Source organism: Simochromis diagramma, unplaced genomic scaffold (genome assembly GCF_900408965.1).
Source record: "Simochromis diagramma unplaced genomic scaffold, fSimDia1.1 OVJJ01000107.1, whole genome shotgun sequence".
Lineage (NCBI taxonomy): Eukaryota > Metazoa > Chordata > Actinopteri > Cichliformes > Cichlidae > Simochromis > Simochromis diagramma.
The window spans coordinates 2,855,271-2,882,545 of record NW_024387209.1 but is presented as its reverse complement, the minus strand read 5'-3'; the positions used below and the strand labels follow the sequence as shown (position 1 = coordinate 2,882,545).

The following is a 27,275-nucleotide window of genomic DNA, read 5'->3' as shown; positions in this document are numbered from 1 at the left end:
TCCAAAACTTTTATTCTTCTTGGGAAACAGACAATGTAGCAGGACACAGCCACAAGAAAAAACATGACAAAAGATGAGTGGCAACTGAGCGAATACATACAAAAACAGAATAACAACAACATAAGACAGGAAATAAATAACACTGAGACCAGGACTAAGACTTAAATGAACGAGTCTGACACAGAGAAAGAAAACAAAACACACAAGACTGAGGGGACAGAATGGGAACACAAGAGGGGGTTAACCTAAAGATTTAGAAACTGAGAACTAAAGACATGAAACCACAACACCAAAGGTATAAGGAAATAATAAGACATGAAGACACTAAGAAATAACAGAGATATTAACATATAATCAAAACAGAATACAAAACTATAAAACAAAGATGATCAAAGAAAACTCAAAACATCCCTAAAGCTCAAAGACACAGGGACCATGGCAACACTAACATGATGTTTTAATAAGAAATATTAAGTTTTCATCTAAAATCTGTTTTACTGGACTTAACATAAAATATTTTTAAAAGTCTAATTTTAGACTTGATTCATCTTAAATACTTCTGAAATGATAAGTTCATTTTTAAAGCACTTAAAGTGTATCATGTTGTTTGTTTCTTTTGTAGTTTTTTTTCAATAATCAAAAGAAGAAAAAATCTATATAAAAACGTACATAGAAACTATTATTTGAAGTAGTATAGTATATTGGTGCATTGTGTACACTGCTCGGTAAACATAAGAGGACTATGTCTGTGAAGGTTCTCAGTCATCCAGGTCATCGTAGTTTAAGGAGCTTGGAAAGAAAAGTGTCTGGACTTAAGAGGACTAGTTTTGACGTCTTCTGGTCCAATGGCGGCATCCAGTGGACCCTCCAGGCATTAAGAGTTCCGCTTTTTACAGGATGCGTTCTTATGAAAACTGGGAGTAACGACATGACTGGCGGCATTTTTCCTAAAGTCGCCAACGCGTGGACACACGCAGAAAATAAAACCGTCTGTGTGATATCTGAACACAGTGCCATACAGGTAAGATTCATCAAGAAGAGCTGGGCGGTTTTTAAAATGTAGAAACTTTATTGCTGTTTCCATATGAGATATGCAGGCAAAGGAATGACAGGCTCACACTTTTGGGCTTTCCCACTGCAAAAACACTGAGGCTAACAGCTGTGGAGGAAAGTTTTCCTGATGCCGTTACACAGACTCGCAATAAGAGGCGGTTTGTGTTTTTGTAGGTGACCTGATGGTAAAGAAACCAAAAATTTTGTTCTCGGCTGAACTGTAACTTATTACAGAGAACATGAATTAATGAATCATGTTCACATGTTCAGATATTATCTACCTCCACGCCCTTTTTTAAATTAGGGTTATATATGGCAAAGGCCAAATAACCCACTTCTATTTTTGTTTACCTTGTCAAGAAACGCCCATATAAACACGCCTACAAGGCATTCGTTTTTTTCCGGTTCGCGCCAAAAACATTCACGCTCATAAACCCGCGGCAGACTGTGGAGCACGGTGGACAGCAAACGGAAGGCAGGCAGGAGTTTGTAAAGAGGTTGTCCAAAATAGTTTGGTCGAAAAAGTTGGCGGCAGGTGCTGCTGAACTTCAAAACATCTTCATCCTGCAACATCTGGACTCACAACTCGTCTTACCGTTCTTGTCTTGTTTACGGAACACCCACAGCTGACAGAAACAGCCGGAAAACACGGGCCGGATTACCGGATTACGGTGCTAGACGGATTTGTGAGTAGAAGCGAGAGGAAAGAATTAAAATAAGGAAAAACTTTTGTTTCTGTTGTTGTGGGGGAGACTTTTTTGTTTTTTGAATGGCAGGAAAAGGCTCTTTATTAGAACAGTTTGTTTTTGTAAATGAGGTTAATGAGAGAGCAAAAACACAGAGTTTTCAAATTTGGACTGAATGTGTGCTGGATTTTGTTGGGCTTTTTGGGATTTGGAGCATTTGACAAATTGTGCAGTTTTAAAAAAAACCCATTTTATTTAGATTAGCTGGCGTTGGGGCAACATGTTGCTGCGGGTGTTTGCACTGTGGGGCAGCGCTGTTACCCCACAGCAAGATGGTCCTGGGTTCAAATCTGTGACTTGAAAATTCATGTGTGGAGTTTGTATTTTTGTAGTGGATTTATATTGGTGATTCCATAGGTGTGAAGTTGAGTGCAAATGGTTGTCTTTCTCTGGGTGTCAAACAAGCAACCTGTCCATGGTGTACCTCACCTGTCACCCCATGGACTGAACTGTGACCTGGATAAGTGGAAGGAAATTGATGCTTGTGGTTGATTTGCATTGTTCCTCCTCCATCCAAGGTTCATCTAAAGGATGAACTCTCCTTTCCAGTACTTTGGCACAAGATTCCCACAGTGGGTTTCCAATAACCTGTTCTCCAGTTTTGGTTATCCTAGGTAAATTGTAGCCTGTTGTTCTAATGTGATGGGAGTGGCGCCCAGTGTGGTTCTCTGCTGCTGCCACAGTGTCTACTACAATTAAGTTGCAATCTTCCAAACCATGCTTTGCCTTAGAGAGGTTAAACTCGACTCTCTCCATGCACTTGCCCAGCATTGATGTTAAAGCAACACATCTGTAATCAGCTGTACGTTTAACTTTCTTTCTTTTTTTTAGACAGAAAGGTGCAGAGTGCAGAAGGCACTGGAAAAAAAATCAAGTAAGGGCCTATTCCAACTCAGTAGCACAGGTCTTCAGCACATAATCAGCTGACACTGTTTTCTGACCATGAGGTTTAGACTTTGCCAAGCATCATGAAAATTACAGTGTTGAGGTTTATCTTTGCCTGCTTAGTTTTCTTCCTGAACTATTTTTCACACTTCTTTAACTCTAGGTTTCTCACCCTGCAGAGAGGCTTACTGTGAAATAAATTCAGTTTGAATTTTACATAAAACATAATACATCATAAGTATAATAATTAAATTAACATTTTCAAACTAGTATCTTGTTTTGCAGATCAGTGAAGTTGGTTAAGAGTGAAGGACACACCGAACTCAGAAAACATGGCTTGTACATCACAGTCTGCCAAAGATTATGTAAAGACTGCCAGAGTCCATCTTGTGAGAGAATTGAAGAATCTGTCTGTGATTGTGCAGAATTTGAATCAGAAAGGGGTTCTTGGTGAGGAAGAGGTCAGCTTAATACAGGCAGAGAAAACTGATGAAAACAAAAGAAGAATGATACTGGACTCAGTCATTAAAAAAGGCGAAGAAGCCTGCTATGAGTTACTCAAGATTATAGACATGACGAGGAAGCGGACTTTAGGGAGGCTTCCTTTTCTTTCTGAGAAAACGAATGAAACTTCCAGAGAGACCAAGTTTGACCTGCACCACTGGATCAGCTGCTTTTCTTTCAAGGAAGAACCACAAATGGACACGAACTACTTACAAGGTATTTTAGGACAAAAGTCTGGTTGTCACTTGTTACATTTTTCATTATTTAGTTTCTTCGATGCACTAATTCTATAAAAATGTGCACAACTGCATTTAATTTATAGTATAACCCCAATTCCAAAAAAGTTGAGATGCTAGGTAAAGTGTAATTAATTTTAAGATTAATAAGATTTGCAAAGTGTATAAAAACAGTTTTTATTCACAACTAAACACAGAAAACAGAAAAGATACCAAATATTGAAAATAAATAAATATATCCTGGAAAAGTAAATGATGCTAAAACAAACAGCTGGAGAAAGATTTTACCACTAAATCAGGAACAGTTTTAGGATAATGTTCCTTAGCCTAAAACTATAAAGACATTGGATATCTCATCATCTGCAGTGTATAATGCAATGATTCAGAGAATCTATACATGCAAGGGTCATGGCTGAAAAACATTATCGTATAACTGTGCTATTTTGATCCTCAGGCAGCACAGGTTTAAAAACGGGCATCATTCTGTCATGGAAATACCTGCATGCACTCAGAAATACTTCTATATATCACTGCCTGTGAACACAGTTCACCAGGCCATCCACAAATGGCAATTAATGCTCTATCATGCAAAGAAACCATATTTGAACACAAAGAGAAATGCTGCTGTCTTCTCTGGGACAAAAGCTAATTTAAAATGGACTGAGGCAGGGTGCAAAACTGTTCTGAGGTTACAAGAATTGAAAGGTGAAATTCTTTTTGGTCATCATGGACATCATGTCCTTGTTATCGGTTCTCACTTAAGGAGCCTGTATCTTTGATAGTATGGAGATGCTTCAGTGCCTATCGAATTGGCACCTTGCACATCTGGGAAGGCAACATCAGTGCTGAAAGGTCTTGCATATTTTGGCAATAAGGTGCTAAACTGAAGACTGTTTCAGTTACATGGATGGCTTTGTGGTAGAAGAGTTTTGGTGCTGAGCTGGCTGGTCTGCAGTCCAAACCTTTCGCCAGCTTAAAACAGTTGGTACATGAAACCGAAGATATGACAAAGAAGACCCAGGACTGAGTACATAGAATCCTACATCAGACACAAATGGGACAACATTCCCCCTACAAAAGTTCAGCAACTGGTCTCCTTAGTTCCCAAAAATCCATGTTCAGTGTTGTTAAAAGAAGAGGGGATGCTACACAATGGGGGAAAATGCACCTGTTGAGACTGTCATTGCTGTCAAAATGAAGATGAACTAAATATGACAAATATATCATTTTCAGTCTCTCTTTTTGCTATCAAAACTGCCTTAATTCGTTGTGGCACAGATTCAACAAGGTGCTAGAAACATTCCATAGATATTTTGGTCCATTTTGACATGATGGCATCACATAGTTGCTGCAGATTTGTCAGCTGTACATCCATGATGTAAATCTCCCAGCTCTGGACAGCCCAAAGGTACTTCGTTGGATTGGGTTCTGACTGTGGAGACCATTTGAGTACCGTGAACTACTTGCCATGGTCAAACCAGTTACTTTATTTGACATGCTGTGTGTTCTCACTGGATGCAGCCATCACTGTCTTCATAAAGCAATGGACTCAGGTAGGCTGTGAAAATCCCTGTAGATCAGTAGTTTCTCAAATACCCAGACCAGACCATCTGGCCCAAACAGCAATGCCAATTTCAATGTCAATTAAATAACCTTTCTTCTCCACTCTGATAGTCAGTTTGAACTTCAGTAGGTTGTCTTGACCATGTCCACATGCCTAAATACACTGGTGTCATGTGATTGACTGTTTACTTTAATAAACTGTTGAACACCAGCTATTTCGTTAGGTATATGTTCTACTGTAAATAAAATGTTTTTGAGCTGTGCCAATCATTGAATTTTGTTTTTTTTAATTTACATTTTACTTAGTGTTCCAGCTTTTTAAAATTAAGGTTGTAAATTTGTTTATTTCTGTTTTGTAGGACCGAGGCCATGCCACAGATATCAGGAAAAGTTCAAATTAAAAGTAAAGAAATTATTAAATGACTTTTGGGCATCAAGTAAAAACCTGTTTGAAGAAAACAAGAAGCCAGATCTGTTGTACATTTCTCTTATATTAGACACACAGAGCAATGCTTCTCCAACTAAAATAAAGAAACTGAAGAAAAAGAAAAGCAAGCTGAGTCGCCCTAAAAAGCTAAGGACATACATCCCTGAAGAGAAACCAGACATTTCTCCCAGTGAGCTGCTGAAAACAGATAAAAACATACTCTTGGTTGGAAAACCTGGTATTGGAAAGACAGCACTGACTCATGAAATGCTGAGACTCTGGGCAGAAAGAGAAAGTGGTGAGCTTGATTACATGTTTTACTTTGACATGAGGGAAAAAGCACACATCATGAATGTTAAAAACTTGGAGGATCTGCTTTTCACTGTGTTCAGTGAACCAGATGAAGGCAAAGATGAGGTCTTACAGGATATAAAGAGACACTCTGATAACGTTACAATCATTTTTGATGGACTCACAGATATCTCTTCATCAGTGGTGGAGAAACTTCTGAACAAAGACCTACTGCCGCTCGCAAAGATCATCATAACATGCAGACCAGATGATGAGGATGAAGACTTGTTTTCTGGGGACTTTTACAGAGTGGAGGTGAAAGGCTTTAGTGAGCAGACTATAAAAACATACTTATCTGCAACACTCGGTGAAGATCAGAAGAAAGTTTTGAGTAACTTGGAACTGATAACTCTTTGTCATGTCCCCATGTATGCACTGATGGTGGCTGCTTGCTTTTCATCAAAACATGTACCACAGCCATGTACAATAACTGAGATATACATCAATATTGTTCGATTCTGCCTTCAGATAAACAGCAAAACAAAGAAAAAATATCTAAATTCCTTCATCAGCACCAAGACAGAAGAAATACTGTCTCTGGCTGAAGCTGCTTTTCTTGCAACTCAACAAAAAACTGTGAATCTGACAAACCTGACCTGTAAAGACATCTGTGTCCTGTCCTTCCTGAAACCACTTCTCATTAAGGTGGCCCCGACAGAAACAATAACCACACATGCATTTCTCCATTACACAGTGCAGGAGTTTTTTGCAGCACTGTGGCTCCTGAAGAATCCTGATAAAATCAGAGATGTTTTTCAGCAGTGCCTCACAGAGGAGAAGAAACACATGAAACATCTGATCCCCTTCATGTGTCGACTGTTGAATGAGAAGAGCCCAAGTTTGATGAAGCATCTGATTCCAGATCAGGACCTGAAGAATACATCTAACTGGTTCTTCAAGGAGCTGATAAACACATTTCTTCCTCATCTGTGTGAGCAAGAAGAGGTTGATACTGAGGGCAGTGGGCTCCATGTCGACATACTGTTCTTATGCCAGTGCTTGTATGAGTCCCAGAGTCCCGAAGCATGCGTCTACCTTCTAGACAAACTGGACTACCATCTTGACCTCAGTGGAGACAGTCTGGATCCTTACCCTTGCTGTGCTGTGGCCTTTGTGGTCACTCAGTCAAAGGAAAGGAAAATAAGGCTGAACCTCGAGGACGTGATGATATCAGAACAAGGAATGAGACAGCTGTTCAGATGCCTTGAAAATGTTGAGTGGTATGAATTTGGGTTTTTTTTCTTTCTTTTTTTGGTTTCAACACACAGTGAGAATTTTAATGCTGGTTAGTTTCATAACGATCTCTTCTTTCAATTATAGGTATAACCTTCTGCCTCAACAGCTTTGGAAAGCTTTCCTTCTCAGCGAAGAGCAGATGGACTTCATAACCTTACTTAGTCTTGATGGAAATCATTTACACCTTCCAACTCAAGGTGAAAAGCAGCTGTTTGAAAGAGCTGTGGAAGTCATGCAGTGGATGTCTACAAAGGTTAATGTCTGCCTCTACTGGGACAGAGAAACTCCTGCCTGCCAGAGTCTGTGTGAGTCTCTGTTAGAGGCTTTGCCATTCATCAGCTCACTCAGGTATGTAGCTTTGGCTCTTGCATATTAAATAGTCTGCTTGGTTTTATCCAGTCTTTTGATAGTAAAGTTAAAATACCTCTGTTTGTGACTTTTTTAACAACAATATATCAGAATTTAACATTTTAGCAGAACAGGTGAACAACTCATTTAAAGTTGAGTCCTTCTAGTGCTCAGTCTAAGGAGCCCGTCCATCTATCCAACCACTCATTCATCCTTCCATCCATTTTCCATTCCCGTAAGGAGTCTAATTAAATTAATAATTCCATGATTCAGAATCCGACAGGTCCCAGGCTGGTGTTTATCTTGTTGAATTTAAAATTCTGATGTCTGTTTTTTTTATTATTCTCCTTTGGAATCACAGACATTGTGCACAACAAGTCTATATGTGTAGCACTAGCACGTAATGTATCAAGATTTGTGCTGAAGACTAAAGGTTTTACAGAATGTACAACAGAAATGTGTCTAATCAGTTCTGAAATTCTGCTATTCAGCTTCAGATGTCCAGTTTTTTGGAGCCATGAGAAATACCATGGGACACTGGAGAAGGAGCAGGAGAATCTGTTCATGGATTTATGCCTGAAAGCAGCACTTAATAACGGAGCAAAGTTTTACAACGTTGCGAAGAAGCTTCTTTCATTGTTTCTTGTTAAAACTGAGTTAGAAAACATCCTTCTTGATTTATATCAACATATTAAAAGCAGAGGATTTTCAGTTAACTTTGAAACACTGAGGCCGTGTTTTCAGTCCACTCCTGCAGTCTGGTTCATAAACCTCTCAGAGAGAAAGACCTCCAGCCTCCTGGAAGTGCTGAAACTCCAACCAGAGAAGAAACAAGTGAAGCTGACAGGCTGCTCACATGAAGAGAGTGAAGTGAGGAGTTTCCTGCAGTGTCTGCCTTATATCTCACAGCTCAGGTAAATGAATTGTATTTTACATGATTAACTCTACATAAAATCTCTCCAAATTATACTTTTTTGCAACCACTTTTTGATTTTCATAAGAACCACAACCTCTCCTACAGATTTTTAGTGAAAAGTAATTCATTTATCCTGAATATAACAGTTTGTCTTGAGCTTTTGCAATACAACTTACAAACAAACTTACAACATCATACAGTACAACAACCTGTGAAATGTGATGGATCATGAGAAAAATGAGCTCCTGACGTTGTGTTTTACATCATCCACTTTTTTTAGAGGGTCAATTTTAAGCTAGCTGATGGACTGAAACTCAGTTTAAATCACTTACCCAGCTCAACGTTTTTTGAACTGCCTGAATGGCCATTTTAAGGAAACTAACAAAAGAAAAGTGACTAAAGGGAAAGCTATCCAGGGCTCAGAGCTGGCAACAAGCAAACAGCCCTCATACGAACAAAGGATCAAAGTGATTATGACCAAAGTACTTATTGGTAAAATAATGGAGACAAGTGAAAAAAGACTAAAGGGTCAATGTCCTATTATGTGGCATGTCACACAGAGACTGAGTATGTCAGCATACTCTATCTGGTGGAGGGGTTGAACGTCAGCAATAGCTTCTCTTCCAGTTTGTTCCTCCTGAGAACTCTTGGGAAGTGGAGACACTGTTGGGATGTCTGTTCATTACAAGATGGAGTCTATCAGTAGTGTGTGGTTGGATTTATGAAGCTGAGATCAAATACTCACTAAATGTTTCCTTCTCATTGTTCCAGTGTTGACACTAGCTGTTCAGATAAAGAAACCAGGTTCTTTGGGAATCTGTTCTGTGCAGCAGCAGAGAGAGAACAGCAGACAGGAGAGAAGATACTGGAGCTGTTATCATCAGTGTGCATATATAAAACATTCCCTCTGAAATGGAAATGGTGTGATTTTCTCATGGACCTTTACTCTTATAAGACTAAAAAAGGCTTGAGTGTCCTTCCATCATTACAGTCAGTTTTCCAGTCAACTCCTGCCGTCTGGTCCATAAACCTCTCAGAGAGAAAGACCTCCATCCTCCTGGAAGTGCTGAAACTCCAACCAGAGAAGAAACAAGTGAAGCTGACAGGCTGCTCACATGAAGAGAGTGAAGTGAGGAGTTTACTCCAGTGTCTGCCTTATATCTCACAGCTCAGGTAAATGTACTGCACTAACATGATTAACTCTACATAAAAGCTCTCCAAGTTATATTTTTTGCAACCACTATTTGATTTTCATAAGAACCATAGAATACTTGTCAATACTTGCATTGGCTTGTACATATTATGAACTAATAACTGGACAAATGCAGTTTACCAAGTTGAGCTGATAAATAAAAATACCAAACAGAAGAGTTTTTGTGGAACCATCGCAAGCAATGCATGGGTGATAGTGTTGTGGGACTTTGATATTAATCGACTTTTGAAATATTCATAAATAAAAGGGCAAGCATGAGTCTTGATCGCTCATATGGCAGTGACGTGCAGCGGCATGTTCATCCTACTTATGACGTGCAAAGTAGACTAAGTAGGTGACATAAAAGAAAAAAAAGAATTTGGGAGCAGCGTTTGAGATACTTTTTTACGTTATCATGGGGTCACAAGCCAGTAAAACACATAAGTTAACTTAAAGAAACGATTGTACGGTTATGCGGCCAGGTTTCAACAGTATTGGAAGGAGCTGGCAAAATGAGAAATTAATGTTATGGAAGATCTCTTTTTGTGCTGATACTTTTAAATATCTTAGATCATAATCCTGCTTACACCATTAAAATGGCTGCTCCAAAACAAGTCAAAAAATTTTGTTAAAGAAAATTAGAGAACTGGAGGCTATTGGAAGGCCTCAAACCAGATGGTGGACTCCTGAAGGGAGCCATCAAGCTGAAGAAAGAGTCTTAACAAGCTTGGTCAGCCTGTGGGACTGCAGAGGCAACTGACAGCTACTACTGGATTATGACTTCAACAGTAACTGAAGGAAAAACTTGTGGAATGAGTTCAATGACACCATGGAACAAGACTTTCGGTGGACATCATGCAGAGATCTGAGCCAGTGCCTCTTCACCTTGGTTTTAGGAAGAACAGTAGAGTTTTCATCCTGATTTTGGAACAATGGACCAACTCTTCATCCTCTTGAAGGGACGTGAGTTGGTTCAAGCAGTCCACATGTATTTGGTGGACTTAGTGAAGGCATTAAACTGTTCCTCTGGGATTCCTTTATTGGGTGCTTTAGCAGTACAGGTTATCAGGCCTGTTGTTATGAGCTTTTCAGTACCTGCACAACCACAGTAAGCGCTTGATTGCCAGCAAAACGTCAGAATCATTTCTACTGGGTGTTGGACTACTGGGTCGTCCACCTAGCCACCTACAAGGAGGCTAGGTGGAGGTCACTTACCTAGAAGTTGATCTTATTTCTGCGTTTTGCAGATGTTGTGGTTCTGTTGGCTTCATTAGATGGTTTGCAGTGGAGGGGTTTTAAGCCAAGTATAAAGTGGTGAGAATGAGAAGCATCCCGAAATTTGAGGCCATGGTTCTTGGTTGGAAAGGAGTGGAGCTTCCACTGTTGGTTAGAGACGTTTTGTTGCCCCAAATGGATTTCAAGTATCTTGGGGTCTTGATCATGAGTGAGGCGAGAGGGAAATTGACACCTCAGGTGACACATCAGACATATTGAGTGTAAAAGCAAAGCTGTCAATTTACTGGTCAATTTACAGCCCAACCCTCATCTATGGTCATGAACTCTGGGTAGAGACAGAAAAATTGACATCCACAGGGTGGGTGCATGAGGTCAGATATTTAGGAGGGAATTAGAGTAGAATCATTACACCTAGACAATAAATATATCAGAGTGAGTTTTCAAAGTTTTGTAGTGCTCTCACATATGCTAAAATTGCCAAAGACTTTAAAATGCATCTCCATAAACTTTATATAGCCGCTTGAAGTTACTCATTGATTGCAGGCTCAAAATGTTTCTTCCTTTTTGTTCCAGTGTTATTCCGTGGAAGTTAGATGAAGAAATCAGGTTCTTTGGGAGTGTGTTCTGTGCAGCAGCAGAGAGAGAGCAGCAGACAGGAGAGAAGATACTGGAGCTGTTATCATCAGTGTGCAGATACAAAGGATTTCCTGTCAAACAGAAATTGTGTGATTTTCTTGTGGATCTGTACCCTTATGAGACCAAAACAGGATCGAGTATTCTTCATTCATTACAGTCAATTTTCCAGTCAGCTCCTGCAGTCTGGTCCATAAACCTCTCACAGAGAAAGACCTCCATCCTCCTGGAAGTGCTGAAACTCCAAGCAGACAAGAAACAGGTGAAGCTGATAGGCTGCTCACATGAAGAGAGTGAAGTGAGGAATTTCCTTGAATGTCTGCCTTATATCTCAAAACTCGGGTAAGCAAATTGTACTTTGCATCATTAATGCTACATCAGATGCTTTGAAAATGATTTATAGATGTATTTTAAGCCAAAAAGTTTGGTATTATTGTACGCTTTAAGTATTCATATAAATGCAGCACAAAAAGTAAGAAATTTTATCTTTGGTTGATTATTTCTTTCTTTGCTTCTTAGCAATACATCTCATACTGTTGGAAAGCCTGTGTATTACAAGTAAGGAAATGTTTTGTGGGTTGAACACTTGAGGGATCAGTTGGGCATGCTGTTCATGGCAGAGTCAACAACACAGCTACATTGGCTGACTTGCAAGAATGGGATGCCATCCCAAGGCAGTGTGTGACCAAGCTGGTGACCAGCCCAACCAGTAGGAGGTACCAGGCTTTTGTGGTTGTGTATGGTTCTGCCAGGTGCTACTGAGGCACCTGTTTATTAAATGAATCAATTGTTATATTGCAAATATGTCTTGTTTCTTCAGACTTCAATCCTCCAATTCAATAAATGACACCTTTCAAAAGTGAATAGCAGAATAGGCAGTTTGGTATTGGCAGAAAAGATTTGGCAAGTTTTGCTCACCCCACAAATGCAGTTTCCTTACAAATGTGGCCCCATTTGAGGGGAAACAAAGCATGTTTTCAACAGGACTTAATGCCAAAAAGCATTGTTACCGCAAAGAAATAATTGACTAAACGCAAATTTCTTCACTTTTTCTGTTAGTGTTTGTGTTGTGAGTCAGTAACAGTCTAAAAACAATGTTCAGCTGCTCTGATGGAAGATGGCTTTAAAATGGACTTTCATTATTTACAGGACACACATGGACAAGATGGAGTCCATCAGTAATGTGTGGTTGTATTTATGCAGCTCAGATGAAATCATCACTAAATCGTTCCTTCTTATTGTTCCAGTGTTGTTCCTTGGTGGTCAGATCTTTATGAAGGAACCAAAAGAACCTTGATTAATCTGTTCTGTGCAGCAGCAGAGCGAGAACAGCAGACAGGAGAAAAGATACTGGAGCTGTTATCATCAGTGTGCGCATATCAAACATTCCCTTTTAATGACAGAGACATTTCTGATGAATATCAGTGTGACTTCTTGTTGGATCTGTGCTCCCATATGAAGGCCTATGAGTCTAAACCAGGCTTGAGTGTCCTTCCATCATTACAGTCAGTTTTCCAGTCAGCTCCTGCAGTCTGGTCCATAAACCTCTCAGAGAGAAAGACCTCCATCCTCCTGGAAGTGCTGAAACTCCAACCAGAGAAGAAACAAGTGGAGCTGAGAGGCTGCTCACATGAAGAGAGTGAAGTGAGGAGTTTCCTTGAATGTCTGCCTTATATCTCACAGCTCAGGTAAATTAATTCTACTTTACATCATTAATCCCAAAAGCTGATTCTGTCTGTCTAGATGTAGCATTTTTTGTGGGCGAAATATTCCATCACTCATCCAAGTGACTTCTTCAGTCTTAGCTGACTGCAGCTGAATACAGTACATTGGCATAACGATTGAAACTAACAACCCTTGGTGAGTCCTCCCTCGACATTCAAGTGTGTGTATGAAAGCACTGGGCACAGGTACAAGACACTGTTTTGATGATTGTAGGGAGGCTCATTTAGTGAACAACGGGTAGCACCATTGGTCGCTCGTCCCTGCAGATTGCTTAACCAAGTGGCCCATCATTGTATGAATTTTTTGGTTGCTTGAACTGCTATTTTAATTACATCGTGGTAGTGAATAATAATAATCAAGCAACAATTAACATAATGTTAATGTTCTTACCCTGCGGTTTAACTTCTACAGCACAAGTCTTGTAATTAATTTGCAACACCATTGCCTTGTCAATAATAAGCCTGTGTGCTTTTGATTGGTAATATAACTACCATTATTAAAAATTAAACAATGAAGCAACCACCAGGGAAAATAAACCTGGTCCACAAACACTAGTAAAGGAATCAACAAATGTGCTCTGAAAGCTAATCTACAGATATTATCTCCATTTTCCACATACCTGTGCCGGTCACTGCCATCTGCAACCAAGATGAGAGCAAAATGCTGTGAGAGACTGGACAGTGGGCTACAGGCGCACCTTATAATAAAGTTAGAGAAGATTCGGAGAAGTGGCTGTATTTACAAGCACTACTCCAAAGTGAAATACTTACCACAAAGAATTTCTCCCTACAGTTATGAGTAAGGAATACAGTTAGAAATATGAACAAGATGGAGTCCATAAGTAGGTTGTATTTATGTAGCTAACATCAAATCATCACTAAGTGTTTCCTTTTTATTGTTCCAGTGTTCATCCTCCAGTAGAATTTTATAAAGAAATCAGGTTCTTTGTGAATCTGTTCTGTGCAGCAGCAGAGAGAGAGCAGCAGACAGGAGAGAAGATACTGGAGATGTTATCATCAGTGTGCAGCTTTGAAACATTCCCTCTAAATAACAGAGACATGGGTGTTGAAGAAAATGAATATCAATCTGACTTCCTGCTGGATCTGTACTCCCATGTGAAGGACTGTGAGACTAAAACAGGCTTGAGTGTCCTTCCATCATTACAGTCAGTTTTCCAGTCAGCTCCTGCAGTCTGGTCCATAAACCTCTCAGAGAGAAAGACCTCCATCCTCCTGGAAGTGCTGAAACTCCAACCAGAGAAGAAACAAGTGAAGCTGAGAGGCTGCTCACATGAAAAGAGTGAAGTGAGGAGTTTCCTGCAGTGTCTGCCTTATATCTCACAGCTCAGGTAAATAAGTCATCATTTCTGTTACTATATACTGTATCTGTTCAGAAATGCATTGCTGGGATATTTTAAGCTAAACAAATCCAAAAATTATTTTTACAAAATCCAATAGTGATATATTTTTTCATCATTATTGAAACGATATTTGTGACTTCATTTATATGTTGTCATATTTCAGTTTTATTTCAGTTCTTCCCTTATTTAAGAGGGAAACATTGCGCCCTGTAAACAACTGTGTTTATTAGACCTTTTCTTCAGCTGAAACATGTGCAAACATACATAGAAATACAGCATAGAGAGTAGAAACAGTTTGTAAAATTCTAACAACCTTTTTAACACAGCCTGAACTCTTTGGCTACGTTCACACTGCAGGTGAAAGTGCATCAAATCCAACTTTTTTGACCCTATGCGACCCATATCCGATCATGGTATGACAGTGTGAACAGCACAAATCCGATATTGTCAAATCCGTCCTGGGTCACTTTCGTATGTGGTACTGAATCCGATACATATCTGATGTTTTAGAAAGCGACTGCTGTTTGAATGGTCATGTCGCATTAAATACATCTTTTACGTCAGTGACACAAGACAGACGCCAATTATCAGCGCCGGAGAAGACATCGCGAACACTTCCTGGCCATCCCGTGTAGATGTTAGTGAAACTGTTGGGAAGACAACGTGAACATTTTATTTGTACTGTAAAATCTGCAGATTCTGACAGAAATCTGCAACTATCCTTTGAAGCACCGCTCCTCTCTAAAACAGCAATAAGGATAATTATTAGGCCATATGTAAATAACAAAATAACTTTATAACTTAAAGCAAAATTGGGAAACATAAAGTCCGAAACAAGTCTTTATATTAAGGGCCATCAGTCAAACAATATTGTTTGCTCTGAGTCTAAACAGAGCACGTTGTGTGTGACGTCGTCTTTTGCGCATGCGGGCCGCTTTGAGGGTTCATACTAGAGCACGTTTGCTGTCACATTTTATTTGTAGTGTGAACAAGCAGATAAAAAAATCAGATTTGATCAAAAAATCGGAATTGAGCATTAAGACCTGCAGTGTGAACGTAGCCTTAGTGTCAGGGCTAACAAGTGGGTGGATTCAGACGTAGAGTTGGAGGAGCTCAACAGTGTGTTTATTTACAGTGCCAAAAATATTTACAACAATCTCAACAATGTGCAGGGGGAAAAGGCATTCTGGGCAGGGGATCCAAAGTGTCCAAAGTGTAGAGTGCTCTCACTCTCTCACACTCAGGGTCAGGCTCGTGACACCACAGGAGAAATTCCAAAAAAACTGTGCATAGGGAAATAGACGGTCAAAATCTGCAACGGCACAGGCAGAGCACAATGCAGTCAAGGCCAGGGTTACAACTAACTGTTTCAGTTTAACAATCCAGTGATTGAAAAAGGAAATTGTAAGCCATCAATGAATGCACAAGTAAAATAGTAAACACCCCTTCCAACCTAATTCAGAAACGAAGTAGGAAGGTGAAGCTACTGTTGTACAAGATATGAAGTGTAGATGTTGTTGTTCCACTCATGTTCATCACAAACCACAAACAGCTACAGTTCAGTGCGCAGTGATTGCACACACAGGGTTAGTGTTTGTGTTAGAGCACTTCGCTCTCGCACTGCAGGCCTACTTGTTGTTCCTAGAGTATTTAAAAGTAGAATGGGAGGCAGAGCCTTCAGTTTTCAGGCCCCTCTTCTGTGGAACCAGCTTCCAGTTTGGATTTGGGAGACAGACACTATCTCTACTTTTAAGATTAGGCTTAAAACTTTCCTTTTTGCTAAAGCATATAGTTAGGGCTGGACCAGGTGACCCTGGATCCTCCCTTAGTTGTGCTGCAATAGATGTAGGCTGCCGGGGGATCCCCATGATGCATTGAGTTTTTCCTTTCTCACTCACTATGTGTTAATAGACCTCTCTGCATTGAATCATATCTGTTATTAATCTCTGTCTCTCTTCCACAGCATGTCTTTATCCTGTGTTCCTTCTCTCACCCCTCCCTGAGCCTGGTTCTGCCGGAGGTTTCTTCCTGTTAAAAGGGAGTTTTTCTTTCCCACTGTCGCCAAACTGTTTGCTCATAGGGGGTCATATGATTGTTGGGTTTTTCTCTGTATCTGTTATTATACGATCTACTGTACAATATAAACGCCCTGAAGCGACTGTTGTTGTGATTTGGCGCTATATAAATAAAACTGAATTGAATTGAATTGTGAGTCAGTAACAGTCTAAAAACAATGTTCAGCTGCTCTGATGGAAGATGGTTTTAAATGGACTTTCATTATATACAGGGCACACATGGACAAGATGGAGTCCATCAGTAATGTGTGGTTGTATTTATGCAGCTCAGATCAAATCTCCACTAAATGTTTGTCTTTTGATGTTTCAGTGTTGATCCTGAGAATTCAGATTTTTGTGAAGAAGCTAAGTTCTTTGGGAATCTGTTCTGTGCAGCAGCAGAGAGAGAACAGCAGACAGCAGAGGAGATACTGGAGCTGTTATCATCAGTGTGCACATATGAAAGATTCCCTCTTAAAGAGAAATGGTGTGATTTTCTTATGGACCTGTGCTCTTATGAGACCAAAACAGGCGTGAGCATCTTACCATCATTACAGTCAGTTTTCCAGTCAGCTCCTGCAGTCTGGTCCATAAACCTCTCAGAGAGAAAGACCTCCATCCTCCTGGAAGTGCTGAAACTCCAACCAGAGAAGAAACAAGTGAAGCTGACAGGCTGCTCACATGAAGAGAGTGAAGTGAGGAGTTTCCTTGAATGTCTGCCTTATATCTCACAGCTCAGGTAAATTAATTCTACTTTACATGTTGAATTCTGCATCAGGAGAGCTGCTCTGAGGGAACCACAAAAACTATGGCAATTATGGAATGGAAACAGTTTCAGGGCACAAAGCTATTTTTTTAAATACCCAAACATTCTGGCTTGATAACACCTAGTTCAAAATAAAACATTTATTTTAATTAATGGCAGTTCCTTTCCCCAGATAGATTAGATTCATATAGAATCACTCTATGCTGAGAAAACATTCTTAAATCATTGTGTAATTTCCATTTCTGCAAGAAGGCAGTCTTGCAGTCGAAATGCTCATGTTTGGAAAACATATGCTCAGCTTTGGGGTCAGCTGGCTTGGGTGGCTTAGGAGACTCAGACTCAGGGGTTCAGGCCCATGATAAACAGTCTCTATGGAGCAAGCTTAGATTTAGACATAGAAACAACAGCCTGGACAAGGCTGGGCCTGGCTGCAACAGTGACCTTAGGTGAGGAATGTGACAACGCCATTTCCTCTCAGAAGTGGCAGCTGTGACCAATGGGTAGAGAGTAGAGTCCAAGGTAGTTGCAGTCCCTCATCTACTCTTGCCAAAGGTAAATAAATCAGAACTTTTCTGAAGCCTCCTCCCAAATTGTCAACGTTGCTTCCGTATGTTCAGGGCTCCAAGTGCTCAAGTGGCTTGCCCATAAGTGGTTGCTGGGTGCATTACTAGCCAGAGTGTACTATAGTGTTTTGCAGTATAATCACCCAAATGCAGATTGGAAGACGGGCAAAAGTGAAATGAAAATGCACCTGTAATAACTGTTGATATGAAGCCCACAGTAGAATGTCCATAAGAAGAAAAGACAAACTAAAGCCAACAAATAAACATGCTTTAACCAAAGACAACGTGGGAAATACAGTTATGTCCAAATATATTTGGACACTGACACATTTTTTTTTACATGTTTACTGAAACATATCCCAATTATAGTTATATAATGGACATGGACATAATGTGTAAACTCTCAGTTTTCATTTAAGGACATCCACATTCAAACTGGATGAAGGGTTTAGGCGTTTCAGCTCTTTAACATGTGCCACCCTCTGTTTATAGGGACCAAAAGTAATTGGACAATTGATTCCAAGGTTAATTCATGGGCAGGTTTCTTTGTTATGTAATTATGAATTAAGAAGATAAAAGTCCCGGAGCTGATTTGAGGTGCTTGCATGTGAAAGATTTGGCTCTCAGTAGATTGCCTGCAGTCAAATGAGCTCTCCATGCAGGTGAAACAAGCCATCCTTAATCTGTGACTACAGAAAAAACACATCTGAGAAATTGTTACAATATTAGGAGTGGTGAAACCTACGGTTTGGTACATCCTGAAAAAAAAGAAAGCACTGTTGAACTCAGCAAAAAGACCTGGACTTTCACGGACGACAATAGTGGTCGTTGATCGCAGAATCATTTCTGTGGTGAAGAAAAAGCTGAAACCAATATAATGGAGAATATTTTTAATTAGGCTGTGCCTCAAACATTTTAAATACAGTAGTTATAAAAGCAGCAAAGTTCTGTGATATTTTGGTTGATGGTTCCATAATTATTTCTGCAACATTAAGTAATAATTTTTTCCATAAAACCATTGTTGTACTAGTTTAAATTGTAATATTTACTTATCATCATTATTATATTTATACCATGACTTTATTTACGCAAGATGCTTTACCAAGAGGGATTCAAATGTAAAACTACAGTATTTTTATGTATTTATATTTAATTAAATATAAGAGTTAAAGTCCCCAGTATGATAATAGTCACAAGCTAGAGGGCATACCAAATGTATAATTTAAAGAGCTGGGTACTCTGTATCATATGCAGCATACACATAAATGACAATCATGACCCAGTTTTCAACCCTAATGGTGCAAGAAAGCAGCAGTCTCATCCATGAGGAAAAACTCTACTAATATACAATCACTGAACTGTGGGGATACTGTCACTACATTCAAAATGTACCATGTCTTTTCATGAAATACTATCAATACTCTTTTTTTTTCCTTTTTCTTGTTCCAGTTTTTTTACTTTATGGGCAGATGAAGGAGGAAGGTTTTTTGGGAATCTGTTCTGTGCAGCAGCAGAGAGAGAACAGCAGACAGGAGATAAGATACTGGAACTGTTATCATCAGTGTGCAGCTATCAAACATTCCCTGTTAATGACACATATACAGATCTTCAATATCAGTGTGATTTCCTGCTGGATCTGTACTCCCATGTGAAGGACTGTGAGACTAAAACAGGCTTGAGTGTCCTTCCATCATTACAGTCAGTTTTCCAGTCAGCTCCTGCAGTCTGGTTCATAAACCTCTCAATAAGAAAGACCTCCATCCTCCTGGAAGTGCTGAAACTCCAACTAGAGAAGAAACAAGTTAAACTGGCAGGCTGCTCACATGAAGAGAGTGAAGTGAGGCGTTTCCTTGAATGTCTGCCTTACATCTCACAGCTCAGGTAAATGAACTGTATTTTAAATGGTTAACTCTATGGTTTTGTGAAAGACTGGGATCAATCCCTCATTTCTTTATATTTTGCCAGACTTTCCTGGTTTCCTGGCTGATTTGTTTTAGGATACCATATATATGTCTTTCACTTTAATTTTAATAATATTATTTATGTCTGTGTCCATGGCCTTTGTATTGTTAGTCCAGTCCAGTTTATTGGCCCAGATGCTTCTCTAGGCAATTCCACTGGCACCGATCGACAAAGTCCTCGGTCAGTTCTCTGTCTTTGTTGGCCCGATTGATGATGAGGCCAACAACTGCTGAGTCATCAGAGAACTTTTGACGGAAGCAGTTAGCAGACAGTTAGCATCACTAAGTGTTTCCCTCTCATTGTTCCAGTGTTGCTTCTCGGAGGCAAGATGAAGAAGTTGCAACCTTTGTGAATCTGTTCTGTGCAGCAGCAGAGAGAGAACAGCAGACAGGAGAGAAGATACTGGAGCTGTTATCATCAGTGTGCAGATATGAACGATTGCCCCTTAAAGAGAAATGGTGTGATTTCCTGATGGACCTGTACTCTTATGAGACTAAAACAGGCTTTAGTGTCCTTCCATCATTACAGTCAGTTTTCCAGTCAGCTCCTGCAGTCTGGTCCATAAATCTCTCAGAGAGAAAGACCTCCATCCTCCTGGAAGTGCTGAAACTCCAACCAGAGAAGAAACACGTGGAGCTGACAGGCTGCTCTCATGAAGAGAGTGAAGTGAGGAGTTTCCTGCAGTGTCTGCCTTATATCTCACAGCTCAGGTAAGTGAAACTAATGCTTAGTTACCAGGTGACTTTGAAAGCAATTTTTAATTTACAGTCTAATAATGTATTTAAGCATTTTTTTGTTAATCTAATCTGAAGTCATCATAGCTAATAACACACATGTAATTAGACCCTCGTCCTTCTATTTTATCTGCCTTGGTTAATATTTAATCATAAAGTTCTTCACTCTTTTTCTACTTTACATGATTAGCTTTATATAAGAACAGATAAATTCTGGGTAAAAAGATATAACAACAACATTTTGAGACCTGTAAATCTAAATAATATTTAACTGTAGCCTGGCTAAATCAACCAGCCCAAAACACAGATTATCTTTGGGGTTCTTTTAATCTGAATTATAAAGTAAGCGTCCAGATGAAAGGTTGTAAAAACAAGGAAATAAAATTGCTACACACAGTTCTCATCAAGTAACAGCTGTGTGCACTGGTAACCCACTGCTACTGCAGGTAGTTGTCCCAACTTTTCAGAGTCTGGAACTCAAAGATGTCTAATGTCAATGTGTGACTGATATAAACCCGTCCAGAAACAAAACAAACTTAGCAGTGCAAAAATAACTCTAGTGGCTTCTCCTGCTAAATTACAGAGACTAAATTAAACAGTTAACCACAGTACATTTTCCCTCTTACAAATGAAACATTACAATACAGATGTGAACTCAAATACATACAGTGCATTAATCCAGCAGAAAAACAGAGTACAGCTCCCCCTGAGATGATTAGTGAAGTCAAACACAGCAACACCTGGTGCCTTAACTATTCCACCCTTTGCGCTTAAACAGACCATGCAGTGAAAACACAGCGTTGAACACCCATGTTACACCAATACAAGCTAGCACTTCTGTGAATGTCTCCGTAGATCCCCATCATCCCTTGCGCTCCCAGGGGTACCCCAAAAGAAACAGAGCCAGCCAGTGGCATGTCCCATAACACTGACCTTCCACCTGGCTACATTACTCTTTTAAATAATTATATATTTCACTGTCACCAATATTATATTTACCCACTGTGATTTCATCCACACAGGATTATATGTCAGTTAAATGTCAACTTTACTCCACTTCATACGGAAACGTGTTCACTGCTGTGTTGGACTTTGTCAGTTGTGTGTTTCTTTGAGCTGTTATTATGGATTAAAGAACAACAACCAAATTACATACTGTTCTTTTCAGAGTGCTGATTTTGGTTGTTATTTTTTAGGTATAATGACTTTACAATCTCATTTATTTAGTAAAAAATAAACTTACAGAGCACTGATTTAACGACAATAATTCAGTCTTTATAAAATTCACAAAGAAAGGAAAATACTCCATAAAAAAACAGAATAAGTTCAAACTGGTATTTGTTATATGATATGTTATTGGCTTTTCATTGCTGTTCAGATGACCTGCATATGTGTAAATATTTCTTCTTGTTGCTCCAGTGTTGATCCTGAGACGTCAGATGAAGAAGCAGTCAGGTTCTTTGTGAATCTGTTCTGTGCAGCAGCAGAGAGAGAACAGCAGACAGGAGAGAAGATACTGGAGCTGTTATCATCAGTGTGCACATATCAAACATTCCCGTTTAATGAGAGATACATGGATGATGACTATCAGTGTGATTTCCTGCTAAATCTGTACACCAATGTGAAGGACTGTGAGACTAAAACAGGCTTGAGTGTCCTTCCATCATTACAGTCAGTTTTCCAGTCAGCTCCTGCAGTCTGGTCCATAAACCTCTCAGAGAGAAAGACCTCCATCCTCCTGGAAGTGCTGAAACTCCAACCAGAGAAGAAACAAGTGGAGCTGACAGGCTGCTCACATGAAGAGAGTGAAGTGAGGAGTTTCCTGCAGTGTCTGCCTTATATCTCACAGCTCAGGTAAGTGAAACGAATGTTCTGGAAACAGCTTCACAGGAAGTCAAATTATAACTCTCTCGTGTTCTTATAAAAACCATTTATCTGCTGTCCACTTTAAATCTTTAGTTCTTGGTATTCATCATTTCTGCTCTTTTGTCTCTTTGATCTTCAGGCTTTCCATCGACATGTCCTTGCTCCTGTTTCAGTGGGTAAGAAGAGGCAGAGTGGTCTGTCCACTGGCTATTGGAGAGCTTTCTCTTGTGCCTAAGAAAGCCCGACCATCACAGAGAGTGATGTTGAGGGCTCTCAGTAGTTTGGCTTCCCTGCTGAGATACTGGACAGTCGAACGGTTAGACCTGACTGAGAGCTGCATACCTGCTCAGGGTCTCATTACACTGCTTCTCCATGATGGTCCTCTAACAGTCAAGTAAATGTCTTCCTGAACATCACAGGCCACATAAAATGTAGTTTTTAAAAACAGATTAACTTGTTTTTCTCTCTCTTTATTTTTTGCAGACTGAGTGAAGAGAGCTTCCAGCAGCTTCTGTGTCTCCTCCATGAAATCCAGGACAAGGACTTGACGTTGTCCTTCTTCAGTAAGGTTGGTGGAGACCTGACCTCCTGCTGTCTGAACTGGGAGCTTCTTCACTATCTGCTGCAGCAGGCGTCAGCTCAGACCATCACTGTGAACCTGAGGAAGAACCTCTTCTTACAGGAGGAAACCACACGTCTGCTTCCCTTTCTGGACAGGATTGTGTTTAAAAGGTGCTGAATGTAGTTTGATCTTTTACCAAACACAGTTTCTGCTGTTTAATCAGGAGGATTTGAAATGCTGTCTCATCTTTAATCAGAAGTTTATGGATCCTTTAAACAAAGTTGGAAATAAACTGTTTGTTTTCAGGCCCAGTCCCAGCTTTGTGATGAGCTCCATCAGAGAGCTCTACAGAGCTCATGACAGTCACGCTGTACCCAGTTTACTGAGGTCACTTGGTCATGTGATCAACCTGAGCTGCAGAGAGCTGGACTCAGTGGACTGTGCTGCTCTGATCTTCATCCTCAAACACGGAGACAGAGTCAAACTGAACCTCCTGTGGACCTCCATACCAGCAGAGGGAGCAGAGTCCATCCTCTTCATGCTGGACAACGTTTCTCATCTCAGGTCAGATATTAGAGCTTGTTTCTCAGTGCTGTCCAACACAGAGTCATCAGCTGGTTCATTTCTGCATGTGTTTTCCTTGCAGTGTTGACAGGAATCAGCTGCTGAGGTTCATCCACTGCTGTGCTGCCTGTGACGTCCAGCAGGAGGCAGCGTCAGGCCTGCTGAGGACTCTGCAGCACAGCTTGGATCTGTCCTGCTCCTCCTGTGTGGAGCTACCAGAGGAGGATCAGCCTGAGCCTCTGAGTCTGACTGCTGATGACTGCAGGGCCGTCTCCACCATCCTGACACACAGCAGCCGGGACACACAGCTCGACCTGCGAGACTGTGAGGTGGAGGACAGCATGCTGGACCTGCTGTTTCCTGTCCTCCACAGGGTCCACCTCAGGTGGGAAAGACCACAGAAGAGTCTAAACCAGAGAGAAGCTCGTTCACACTGGTGTTGATGCATCCTGACAGTTTCTCTTTACTCTGTTTGTCCTGTTTAGAGTCAGTAAAACTGTCCTCCTCCAGCTGCTGTCTCTGGTTCCTGTGAACAGTGAGAGGGATACAGTGAGGCGGGCGGTGTCCCTGTGTAGAGCCCTGGGTGGAGAGCTGGATCTCAGTCACAGCACGCTGGATCAGAGGGTCTGTGGGTCTTTGGTCCAGATGCTGGACTCGTGTGAAGGGCTGACAGAGCTGGACCTCAGTCACTGTCAGCTCACTGACCAGCTGCTGCTCCCTCTCATCACACATCTGCACAAAGTCCAAGTCCTGGAGTGAGTGTCACACACTGATCCTTCTCTGGGAGGCACCAATAACCATCAGCCTGTTCACACACACTACAATAATATGATGTGCAGCGATCACTTAGAGCCTCTTGTTGTGTTTGTGTTACAGTCTGAGTCACAATCAGATCACTGATGCTTCGACTGATGTGTTACTGCAGCTGCTCTCCATCAACCCCTCCATCGACTGTGTGCGGTGAGCCAACATGAATCAGTCCCCATCAGTGAAGGAGTTTCTCCTCAGACTCTCAGAGAAATCATTCACAGTCTGAGCTCACATGGATTCATGTTGTTCTGAGTGAATGAGTGACGTCTGCTCTCTCTGCTTTGGTCTCTTTTTCTAGACTCTACAGCAACAACATCGTGCACAGAGCAGCCTTCAAGGAACACAAGCAGTTTGAGATCTGGTGAAGCACTCGTCACCATCATCATCATCATCATGAACATCATCATTATCTGGGATTCACTGGTTTCCTCTGTTCTTGTCATCATTACATGAAAATAGTGGGTGGAGTGGGAGCACTGATACTGTGTTCATGGACTCAGTGTAATGTCGTAGTGTACGACACATTGACATTAGATCAGATGGGTTTTGAAGACCATCTTAATTTTTTTTCTTTTTTCTACAATGACTTGAAGACAGTTTATATGGAGACAACGAGCAGCCAACAGTGTTTGTTTCAATTACCCACTGTTGCTTTTGTTTCTGAGCTACTGCAGATTTTTCTTTGATGAAGGTCAGATGTCTAACTGGTCATGTGATGATGTAACAGTCCTGGGTCTTGAACCCACAATTTTGAGTTTTGCATTCTCGGTCTAATCTTTTGGATTTCAAGTCTTTATTTCCCCATGCAGTTACTTCCTGTTTTATTTTGATAGTCATTTGTCTGTGTTCCTTTTATTTACGTTTGCTTGTCCTGATTGGTTTCAGCTGTGTCTCATTCCCTTAATCTGCCCACTTTTATATTTACCTGTTAAACCTGAGAGTCCTGCATACTGGCCTTGCTGAAACTTGCCAGATGATCATCTTGATGTTTACACATCTGATATTTCTGTAATAATTGTGATTCTGTTATTTTATTATTGAGACAAAACACAGAAGCCATCACCATTTATCAGTGCAGTGAGTCGGTCATATTTATTATTTGTACTTTTGTGATAATGGTATTTATTCTGGTCTACATGCTTCAGACAGGACGAAGTAGAGAGACTCTATAATGATGTCTCAGATTAACGATGCAATAAGTGAGCAATCAGGATAAAACCGTGTTTGGTACTTTAACATAACTGGAAGAAATGATCATAAACATGTAAATCATTTTTAGTTTGTATTTCACGTTAAGAGATACATGTGATAATGATCATTTTCTGTCCTCTTTCTGTCTCATTTATAATGAGGGGTGGCTGTAGCTCGGGGTAGAGCAGGTCAACTATTAATATAAAGGTTGCTGGTTTGATCCCTGGCTGCTCCAGCCTGCATGTCGGATGTCCTCAGGCAAAATGCTAACCCCAAGTTAAGCACAGAGAAAGTGCCTGTATGAATGTGTGGATGAGGCATGTTGTGTAAAGTGCTTTGAGAGCTCCAGGAGTATACAAAAACACTGTGCAAGAATTTATCCTTTAATGTATTTCAGGTTTTTAAATGTAACTTTTTTTTTTACCATATTAATGTAGAGCTTCATATAGACTGGGGGAATAAATAATAAAAGTTTGGATGTCTGTAATCGACGTGATTCTGTTTCAGTGATTGTAGTTATAGAAAGTCAGTCATTATACAGTATCTGTAATTCGGGAAATTTGTACAGAAACAAAATGCCAGCTTGAGAGGGATGGGGAGATTGTATCATTCAGGAAATACTTAACGAGTATGTCAGTCTCATTTAGATAAAAGATCCAGCAGACTCGGATGTGTCAGTACAGCTGGCACAGTCGCACAGAGGAACCAGGATCACACCACATCATTTTCTCTTTGACAGTGTAACATCAGAGCATTAAGCTTTTGGATTGTTTGACCACACATACCAAAGGGCACCAACAGGAAAGACCCTAATTTACCTTTAAGCCCCCTGTACAGGTAGAATTTTTCACTTTTACTGTTACTTTAGTCTTCTTGCTATACTTTAAATAACTTTTCAGTTCTATATTTTTTAGAACCTTTGTTTACAATCATCTATTTGCATTACACTGATGCCATGTAACCAACACAGCATATTGCATGTCAGGCTCAAAGGTTAACATTCTGGAAAATTATTCAAAGAACTGAAGTGAAACAAACCTGATTTCATGGCAGAATCATAACTAATGCTCTTTGTAAGCTGATTTCAGCCCCTAAATAGTGGCCGAAGGAAAGAATCTGCAGAATAATGTGGACACATGTTAGAAGTTTCCTGTCGAGTGTACAAACACTAACACCTCACCCACACAGTAAAGTGTGTAGCTAGAAAGAGTGATATTAGTCTATATCCCTGTCTCAGACTTAAAAACACTGATGTTTTGCTGGCCTTTACTGCCACGTTCTACTTAAGTAAACACAGAATCTCACATTTTCTTCCTTTCCCTCAAACACACATTTTAAGTGCAAAAATAATTTATGGCAATAATCAGTAATAGCATCATTGCAGCCCTTGGTGAGCACCATGGACAGCAACCACAGTCAGTTTATACTATAACCTAGGGCTGAGCCATATTATACCGTTCACGGTAATACCGGTATAATGTTAGGCAACGATAGGAAAATGAAATATCGCGATAGAATATGAGTAAAACGCGCATGCGCAGTGCCTTTGTTTTCATACGCACATGGGGCCGATTGTTGAGTGAAACAGATGAACCAGAATTGGTTTGTAAAAATGGTGCAACTTCAGTGATGTGGAACTGGTTTGGTGTTTGTCCGTCAGATACACAAGAAAGCACATTTTTTTGCAGAACACGCAAGCGGCCGTCGTTATTGTCGTATTTGTCGGACTAAGATGCTCTTAAATCTGGGAGTAATCTGGGTCCTAAACTCCGTATATTTCAGGTCAAACGAA

The 27,275-nt window shown here is 40.3% G+C and overlaps 1 protein-coding gene across 2 annotated transcripts; it reads left to right on the top strand.

Annotated features, from left to right (window-relative positions):
* Nucleotides 1–929: 929 nt before the first annotated feature.
* Nucleotides 930–25,974, top strand: LOC120746022. Of its 2 annotated transcripts, XM_040051240.1 has the most exons (14): nt 934–1,739; nt 2,631–2,673; nt 2,970–3,404; nt 5,347–6,985; nt 7,086–7,349; nt 7,841–8,263; nt 13,956–14,399; nt 22,496–22,750; nt 22,840–23,088; nt 23,225–23,482; nt 23,565–23,867; nt 23,968–24,237; nt 24,359–24,442; nt 24,591–25,974. In XM_040051240.1, the coding sequence occupies exons 3-14, from the start codon at nt 3,017–3,019 to the stop codon at nt 24,655–24,657; spliced, it is 4,644 nt and encodes a 1,547-aa protein (XP_039907174.1). In that variant the 5' UTR covers nt 934–1,739; nt 2,631–2,673; nt 2,970–3,016; the 3' UTR covers nt 24,658–25,974. The 2 variants fall into 2 exon arrangements, with proteins under 2 accessions (XP_039907175.1, XP_039907174.1); XM_040051241.1 differs by lacking the exon at nt 24,359–24,442 and having other exon boundaries at nt 930–1,739.
* The last annotated feature ends 1,301 nt before the right edge of the window (nt 25,975–27,275 follow it).